The sequence below is a fragment of the Chaetodon trifascialis genome, chromosome 7, assembly GCF_039877785.1.
Source record: "Chaetodon trifascialis isolate fChaTrf1 chromosome 7, fChaTrf1.hap1, whole genome shotgun sequence".
NCBI lineage: Eukaryota > Metazoa > Chordata > Actinopteri > Chaetodontiformes > Chaetodontidae > Chaetodon > Chaetodon trifascialis.
Window position 1 is genome coordinate 11,114,234 of NC_092062.1, and position 9,678 is coordinate 11,123,911.

General features: G+C 42.1%; 1 protein-coding gene across 1 annotated transcript; it reads right to left on the bottom strand.

Annotated features, from left to right (window-relative positions):
- Positions 1-433: 433 nt before the first annotated feature.
- Positions 434-7,551, bottom strand: gdf6a (growth differentiation factor 6a). The gene is made up of 2 exons (XM_070966722.1): positions 7,187-7,551; positions 434-2,806 (listed from the first exon to the last, which is right to left on the bottom strand). The coding sequence occupies exons 1-2, from the start codon at positions 7,545-7,547 to the stop codon at positions 1,827-1,829; spliced, it is 1,341 nt and encodes a 446-aa protein (XP_070822823.1). The 5' UTR covers positions 7,548-7,551; the 3' UTR covers positions 434-1,826.
- Between the last annotated feature and the right edge of the window lie 2,127 nt (positions 7,552-9,678).

Here is a 9,678-nt window from a genome sequence, read left to right on the forward strand (position 1 = left end):
ATTTTGTTTTCTTTCTTTCTTCTTCATCTTTTGAAGGTCATGCAGAATGATCTTAAACTTTGTGTTTTTTAAAACATATATATTGATTATATATATATTGAAGCATATTTAATCATCCAGGAGGAAAAAGTATGCATGGTTGGAGACTTGAGAATCGGAACACAGGAAGTTACTCAGGTGTACATAATTAAACAAAATACTAGTAATATGACTCTTCTTGTTGATTTAAATATTCCATTGATTAAAAAAAAAAAGAAAAAACTTTTCTTATTCCCCCATAAAGAAGTTTGTTCAGGAAGTCAGACTCTTCACAACACTTCAAATGAATGAAATGAATGCAAAAGGGGTTACATTAATCATCAGAAGTACCAGACTTTGTTTGGAATTTTATTTGTACAGTAATGGTGTGGAATATTATCCAGTAATATATGTATATAAATGATCTTATATGTCGTCGTAAAAGCTCTTTACACTAACTGAATGCACCTCAAAACTCAGATCCTATATGCAATTATGAGGTAGACATTAATAATGGTATTTTCCACCCTCTGCAAAAAAAAAAAAAAAAATCGAATACACCTTAAATTACTCTTGTCAATGTAAGAAATATATGATTATCATGAAACTCTGTACATCACAAATAATAAAATAATTATAGATAGAAATTATACCGATTTGAGTGCATTTTGTATATTTACAAAGAAATGCCGTTTTCTCATTTCTTCATTCGTTGCACTTTGTAAAGTTTTCAACTGTACAAATATTTACAGCTCAGAAAAAAATAATGAACAGCAGTGCATTCAAGCTAATGTGCATTTAAATATCGTCTCGTTTGCGAGTCCTTTTTCTTACATTTTCGTCATTAGAGAAGACCGACTCTCTCGGTGACTGCATCTCCTTGGCGCAGTCAATTGTAGAAGTGCATTTCGTAAAGATGCAGACTTTTGAGCAAAAAGTTCCTCTCAGTTATGTGTGCTTTTTTCTTTTTCTTTCTTTTCTTTTTTTTTTTTTTTTTTAACAACAGGGGCCCTAGTCAGGCACAAGTCTGGTTTTGTGTCCTTTCTGTCCACAAAGGCGCACGACGCCTCTCTCTGCGCCTCTCAACTGGCCTCCAGTAAGGCAAAAATCTCTTGAAGGCATAACCCACCATCTTATCTCCCCTTCTCAGACCAGTCTGCGTGTGTTTGTGTGTGTGTGCGTGTGTGCGTGCGTGTGTGTGTGTGTGCGTGTGTGTGTGTGTTTGGTACATTAGACATTCACCCCCTTTGAAAAACAGGCACTTGCTCGGGCCTGTAATGACTCCAGCTGGACAGTGGCAATTACGGCCTGGATGCACATACCCAAAAGAGTCCGGCCTGGCTGGCAGGATCACACGGCAGAGCTGCAACAAAGCGCTGACAGGCAAAGCCCACTGTCCTCTGGCCTCGGCACGAACAGGTGCACAGCCGGACTCAATAGGCTCCCATCACGCCTTGCGCCCATTCCTTGTGCCATATGGACACGTCTCAGTCTCTGGGAAACAATAGCCTGTTTGATGAGAGGTGACTTGTTGCACGGATGGGAATGAAGGCATAACACTTTAAGGCAGAGTGTGAATTCTTGTGACTGTACTGAGTTTGAATAAATAGCAGATATCGCCTGTGTGTGCATCCCTTTTGAATAAAGACAAGGCGCGTCATGCGTCGAAGCATTTCAGACCTATGAGGACTTTATATGTTCAACCTGGGACCCAGCAAGTCTTATCTTTGATATTTATGTCCTTTTAAGTTTATATACACATACATATATACATGTATATGTGTGCATATATATATGAATAAGGGCCGCTACCTGCACCCACACTGCTCCACCACCATGTCCTCGTATTGTTTGTACACCACGTTATTGCCTGAGTCTATGTACAGGATGCTGATGGGGCTGAGTTTGGTGGGGACGCAGCAGCTGGGCGGGGTGCTGTTGGGGTCCATGGAGTTCATGAGCGTTTGTATGATGGCGTGGTTGGTCGGCTCGAGGTGCGACCTCAGGGGGAAGTCACACACCCCCTCACAGTGGTATGCCTCGTAATCCAGGGGTGCGATGATCCAGTCGTCCCAGCCCAGCTCTTTGAAATTCACATGCAGCGCTTTTTTGCTGCACCTGGATTTGGACTTCTTCCCGTGCCTCTTCCCGTGCCGGTTGCTCAGCGCGGTCCTCCTCCGCCGACGGGGACCCTCTCCTTTAACCCCCTTCAGCGACACCCCCTCGTCCGCCGCCGCCGCCTTCACCACCACCGCCTCCTCCCTCTCACCGACCGACCTCCGGGACTTGATCTTCTCCTTCATCTCGTTGAACAGGTTCTCCCTCTTCTTAGAGCGGGTGTAGGCCACCAGGATGGCTTTCTCCCGCTGGGACCGGCCGCTCCTGTCCAGCCCCAGCTGCCTCAGGTCCACCTCGGTGTCTGACTTGCTGAGAGTGACGCGGAGCTGGAAGCAGAGCTGCTGGTTCCCCTGTTGATAGTGATGGTGATGATGATGGGGGTGATGATAATGGTGCTGGTGTGCTTTAAACATTTCCCAGACGTCCAAAACCTCCCAGCCGGTCTTGGTGGAGTCCTGCGTTTCCAGAGACCTGGAGTCCAGCAGTCTGTCCGAGTCGCAGGGGTAGACCTGGATGTCGTACAGACTCGTCGTCTGCAGGGAAGTCTGCAAATCCCCGGGCGCTCTCCTAAATATCCTTAATTCCGCCCCGACCAGCTCCTCTTTGTCTGAAAGGGTTGAGACATCAAACAGATACTTTTGTCTTCGCAGAGGAGAGTGCAAAAGATCGTCTGCAAGGATAAAAGAAGAAAATAATTGCAGTCAGATTCACTTAGGGTGTACAGTGTTCAGAGGGATGGAGGGAGGGAGGGGGACTCACATTCTCCCACAGAGGCCTTCTCTCTCTCTCTCTCTCTCTCTCTCTCTCTCTTCTCTCTCTCTCTCTCTCTCTCTCTCTCTCTCTCTCTCTCTTGTTTTTCAAATGTCCACCCTGAACCTGCCTGAAATAAAGTGCAGATGACAAGTCCTCAGTTTAAAAAAACTCACAGTTAACACCACGTTTATTATTGGTAAAAAATGCAAATAAAAAGCATCAATCCAGGACTGTAATTGTACATATAAAGACATTTTACATCCAGTTTGTTTTGATTGGATTCAGTTCAAACATAATCCTGTTAATAATAATAACTCGTGCAATCTCTATAAGGCCAAAACTAAACGTTGGTGAAGTTTACAAAGCCTGCTTTAAGGCTTCCTTTAGGCTTTCTTAATTTCATTTCACGCAAATTTGCTGCACATGAATAATTTGAAATGATATTGTGATGCAAAGCACACAATGTTCATGCATACAGGAAGACTCCAATATTCCAATAAAAAGTATGTATAATATGCATTTACGCATTAATCATTCTATTCGTTTTTGATCCTGCAGTGACGGTAACCCAATCAAATGTGGCTAAAGTGTAATGTCACACTGAATCAAAGCCAGCCCGTTTTGATGAAAAAAAGTTTTGCTTTCATTTCACTTGATGACAGAATGATTATTCATTTCCAGCTCCCTGACAGAGCGGAAGTAAACCGCTCCTTCTTTACAGTCCCAAAAGGTCTTAAATATAAGCAGCAGTCAGAGCATCAGAAATGCGGTTAGTTTGCTGTTTTGAGAACTCTTGCAGAGTTGTAAGGCCAAGAAAGAGAAACAACAAGGGGCCTAGTGATGTGAAGGCCCCTGGGTGCTGCCAGACACAACGGACCAAAGGCGACATACTGTACACTCAACGGAACAATACACAATTAATGCATTATTCCCTGCTGGAGACCCAGGAGGCCTGCAAATATTCCATCAAAGCGAACCAATGAGACTGGAATATAATGCATGAAAAGGCGTTAACAAAACACATTAAAAGATTAGATGCGTTTAACAAACAAGGAATTCAGCCTCTCCGAGAGTTTTTTTTTTTTTTATACATTTTGGGTCAGGATAATTTATGTTGAGCATATGTTATCATGCATATCAAGCTGCAACTTGAAGCATGTTAAATCATAGCTACGATGACATCTTTATTGGTTTTACTCCGTAAAAAAAATCCTTTAGAGCTTTTTTTCTTGTGAAGACTGAAAGAATACAGCGAAAAGGGGTGGAATAATTCTCTTATCGCCTGCATTTTTCCTTTTTTCCGACGCTTTTCCTGCAGCTACAGTCAGTAGTTTGAGGATAAATGCTGTCTCCAATACAGAATCTAAAATAAAATGACATGAAATTCAAGAAAATGCTTAAAAACCGTTGATTTAGGTTGTAATGAATGAGCAATAACTTTGTCTTAAATGTCAAAATTTTCCACTTATTTCAAAATAAAAGGCTTTAAACCTAAAAGCGGAATTAAGTTGTTGAGATTGCTTTGTGATAAAATAAATAAATAAAAGCATGTTGCCTCGGTTGATTGTCTCCATTAATATCTGAGTGTATTCCCAAAAAATAAAGTTGACATGCCTACATCTAAACACCCCTGTGATATAATTCGCAAAACTTGTTCTAAAGAGATGTTTGAATCTAGCTGTCAGTTTCCCTCCGTGAACCCTGCCGAGTCCAACAGTAAAAGCAGATTGAAACCTGGTGCTCGTTTCAGTGACTTTGCGCGTATGGTCTGCATTAGGATTCTTTTTTTTTTTTTTATAAGACCTCAAACAAATCGAATACAAGTTCACCAAATAATTAACAGTTCTGAATTCCCAGCTTCCTCATTAAAGCACTTCCCCTCTTATATTTCATCTCATCCTGCCAACGACAACATTCCGCTTAAAACGCGCCTGCACGGGCTGACGGACTGACTGTAAAGACCAGGATTTATTGAGAAATATTCGTGTTGACAGTTTAAAAAAATGTACAAAGTTTTCTTAATTTCATTATTATGTAAAAAGCCAATTTTTTCCATTACGCGTAAGATGCTTGACGGTGGATAATTGGGGGAGAATGCGGTGGATTTTACTGCTTGGTTAAAACGGCATCCTGTGCACTTTTGTTTGACCTTGTTGCTTGTATTTGAACAAATGCAAAACATGTTTTTGTCATCTATGCCTCTGTTTGGAGAGAGAGAGAGAGAGAGAGAGAGAGAGAGAGAGAGAGAGAGAGAGAGAGAGAGAGAGAGAGAGAGAGAGAGGCCGGGCTGCACCATCTGCGCTTTAATGAGTTACCCCAAGTGCCAAAAGTAATTTTCAAATTCGGGTTATTCTTTTCTGATCTTGCCTTTTCTGACCTCCAGGAAACACCCCGCCTGGTTTTATAAGCAAATTTCATTTACCTACAAAAGTGTGAAAGCCAAAGAAGTAGTAGATCATAGGTGCACTCAGTAAAACCTGTCTCTGCATGGATGAATAATGCGCAAAAGACGCAAAACCTGTTACTTTACGCGTCAAAAGCTGCCCCCGTGTGCATTTCTCTCGAGATGGAGGAGATCTGAAGAACCAAAACTCCCAGCTGAGGTTCATTCTGCAGGTTAATGCAATGCAACACTTATGGGACGCTGGGACGAATCCCAAAAGAAACCAAAGGCGCTTGAGCTGAAAGAACGGGAAGAAAAATAATTTTCCGTAATTAAAGTGGCGGTCGCAAGGGGAGGATCCGCAGTAAAAAATACGAACCACTTCACAGTGGAGGAAGTGCTCTTTTATTTTTTTCCCCCTCATCGTTTTTTGGTGATGTGCCCATCGTGGCCGAGCTGGGTCATTATGGGAGAATAGACAGTGTTTGATATGTTATGACATGAACACTCAATTAGATCACCGAGTTCAAATACTCCAATCAGCCGTTCGATGCCAAGCAGCTCTCAGAGGGTCCAGCTCGGGGTCAGAGCCAGTGACACATCACATCAAAATCACAGGAGAAAGTGAGGCGTTTTTCCTATCAAATCAGTTCACACTGCAAGAAATGGCCACACGGACGAGCTATTTAGCTTCATATTCATTCTTAAAACGTCCTCTTTTGTCTGGAAACGAGCAATTATGTGAGAGAGCACCACTTGCTTTCAGTTCATTTAGGCTCACTTGAAGGAAAAGCTATCCAACCTTGAAATAAGTATTTTCCTATATTTGATAAATCTTGAGCAAAGTTGATTTGCACTGGAAACAACTGCAGCTGCACCTCAGCAAGTAGGCAGATAGGAGTATGACTGAAGCAGCCGACTCTGCACTGAGGAACTCGTAATGATGGATATTTTTTGCAGCGCGCAGTCCGCGTCCGAGAGCTGAGACTCGCAGTGTTTCAGACAGGAGGGAACTGGAACAAAGATAGCTTTTATTTCTCCAGCAAAGATTAACTCGGCTTATGTCCTCTTGTGTGTGTTGGATGTGTTTGTGTTTATCAGATTGTGTTTGTCCTCGCAGGCTGGTCAAATCACTTGGTTACACATGTTAAGTGACCCAAACACCTGCTTCTCACACCGACCCTCTCTGCCATGGCCCCCGGCTGCCTTTGTCAGCACAAGTGGGCCAAACTGGGCACCACAGTGGCAACAGATTGATTTTTTTTTTTTTTTTTTAAATATGTGCCGGGTTTGGGGAGGTTTAACTCAGTTTATATTTTAAATGTTCGGGTTTATATCGTATAGTTTGCGTTTGGAGATGGATGATAAAATGAATCAGCCCTTGAGTGCTCTCATATGACCGAAAAAAGTTTCCTCTGAATTCACGTGGAGGTTGGGAGCAGAATAGTTTGCAGCCTGCACTGGCAGTGATTTACAGCCTTCATTTAAAGGGCGCCTTAATTAGTGTTTTACTGTCGTGTAACCCAAAGGTTAATTTAAGTGTAATATAACTTAATACGCGGAAAAAGTTACATGTTTCCGTGGCTGTGAGGGAAAATAAACCCGAATGCAAACTACTCACGAACAACATATAATCCTGCAGCTTTCAATTCTTCTCTTTTCTTCCACACTTATTCATATGATCCATTGATATTTTGTGCGCGTAAAAGGGCACGTTATTTCGCCTTACCTACAGCGTGCGTAAAAGCTGCCGCTGCGAGCTTGATTTTCTGCAGCTTTTATGCACTGTTGTAATTTTAGCCACATTTTAGCAAGATCTGTACAAGAGAATTTTAGAGCAGTCAGTTGAGGAAAAAACTGCCACAGAATTATACAATGCGGAGCTGATGAAGCTGGCAGCGGACTGAAACCAACCTGTTCCTCTGTCCACAAAACTTGTTATGGTGTTGGCAGATTTAGAGGAGCGGAAAAAGCTTGCGTTTAGTCCGAGCTTCTCCGCAGCAGAGTATGTCCTGTATATAGAGAGCATGTATTCATGCGGCACAATAGCGTCCTTTGGGTCTTCTTTGTGATTGTCCACGATATGATGTGAAGACGCGAAAATGTCTTTAAGGAATTTGGATGACCTCTGTCCGTCCTGATGAGAGATCCTGGCTCCCCTGTTCCTCCGCGGCGCAAGGGGAGAGATGATAGCAGCAGACTGGAAACACGGTATATTCCCAAGGAAAGCGAGAAGCAGGCCGAGATATAGCGTTACGAGTCGAGATGCGTCCATGGCTGGAGGAGTCACCAGAAGATGTCAAGAAACTCTTCTTTTCCCGCTCAGTGAAGCCGGATTCGGGGGGCCGCCGGAGTCGGAGATGGTGTGCGCGTCAGGGTCGGCGAGCTGCTACTTTTTCGCTCTCCGGTCGCACCACAAGAAGTGCGTTTTGCGCTCTGGACTCCACACAAGAGCGGAGACTGTTGGTCCGAGAGAAACACGCCCACATGGTCGCTCAGTGCAGGGCTTCCCAAACAATTTCATGTCACAGACCTCCAAACAGACGCGCACTATGGAGGCAACGGACCGCCACAAGATACAGACACGAGGGTCTGTGAGGGAAAGTTTTCGTTGGTGGTGGTTTTGCGGCCAGTTGCTGAGCAGTTTACGCTGTCTGTAGGGAGTAGTGGTCTGCTTCATTTTTGGATGATAATAACTTAAATGACGATATAAATAAGATATTTAAATTACAACCAAATTAAACTATTGACATTTCTGTTCCTTCCACAATTACTTATTTTAGACACAGGTTTAACGAGAAGTACATATGAGCTATGAGATGCACGGAGATACTACTGTAACTACTGACTTTATAAAATAAACCAAAGATGTAGGTCCAAACAGTTTTCAGAAAGGAGTTTGGTCTATAGTCCTCCTTATCACGAAGTCTTTGAGAGCCTGAAAGCTTCCAAGGCCACGTCATATCAGATTAGATTAGATTAGATTTTACATACAGATAGACTGAAGACACCGTGTGCATGAGGCGATCATAACGTAAAGCATGTTTTTGAAAGAAACATCATGAATTTTGCAACAAGGTTTCTCACGTTATATTGTGGAAGATCATAAAGTAATATCCTATGGAATTATTAATAGAGCAAGGCAGATGAGATTTCAGTGTTTGATTTAGTGATGAGCGAATGCAGTTTGAAGAGAAGAGAAATCAACTCGTCATAAACCAGAAACATGGTTCAATAATGTGAGGGCAGAGGTCCCGTGCATTCACTGTAACCTCGAGGTGTGATCACAGAAAACCAAAAACATTCAGTCTTTCCATCATGTAAGTCATTCAGTCATTCAAATGCGTCTTACACTTTCTAAATAGCATTAGCGACCTCTAGTGGCGATCACTACTTATTACAATCCGGTGTTTCCTACGTAGAAAGAAACGAGGACAAATGCTGCATTCATGTGATCCGGGAAAATCTGGTAATGATGTGCAGTGTAAACCTCACAGCATAGAGCTCTGCCGTTCATATTGTTTCAGACTGATTTTAAAGTCGTTCATTAGTCCTGATCAGTTTCACACCTGGACTGTTGTTTTGTTTTGTTTTGTTTTGTTTTGTTTTGTTTTGTTTTGTTTTGTTTTGTTTTGTTTTGTTTATGGCACAGCAAACATTTCAATTATAATAAACAAATAGAAAACTTAACAATAAGTTCAGGGGTTTGTTATCTCAAATGGTGGGGAAAAATGCAAAAATGCATTTATTTTATTCAGTTCGAAGGGAGCATACTGTACAGCTCTTTTAGTGTGTGTGTGTGTGTGTGTGTGTGTGTGTGTGTGTGTGTGTGTGTGTGTGTGTGTGTGTGTGTGTGTGTGTGTGTGTGTGTGTGTGTGTGTGTGTGTGTGTGTGTGTGTGTGGATAGTAGAAGGCCTGGCCCATGAAAGAAAAGTCAAATAGGAAAATGTTATCTCCATGTTACCTGAATGCATCAGCAGGGCAAAGATACACATGCCTCCAACACAATAGATCCGAAGATGAAAGTGGAGAGATTAATTTGTACATTTGGACTTGGCTAATGTTCAATGACTTGGCTGTGTCATATTGTATTTATTAATTAAATAGGATGGACAAATGGGTTGCTATGCAGAAATATTGACTCTTTAAAGTAATAAAACCTTTCCATGTCAAATACTGTACAACATACAGTTATTTATATTACAGCTCTTTGGCATGTGTTCACATTATTTTGTCTTATTTTGCAGGGGCACCATGACACATAGCTTGTTTTCAGTATTAATTGAAACAAGGCAGAATAATGGTGGTCACTACACAAAGAAAGGTTATTATAGTTTGTAAAATCATGCAAATGTGGATTTACATGAAGGAAATAATGTTAGGCATGGCTGTCAGATATATGGAGG

Bases quoted from the DNA above. Each gene is read 5' to 3' on its own strand.
- gdf6a (XM_070966722.1), bottom strand. From the start codon at position 7,547: ATGGACGCATCTCGACTCGTAACGCTATATCTCGGCCTGCTTCTCGCT. The intron at 2,807-7,186 runs GTTGGTTTCAGT...TTATCCTTGCAG, and splicing joins TTTTGTGGACAGAGGAACAG to ACGATCTTTTGCACTCTCCT.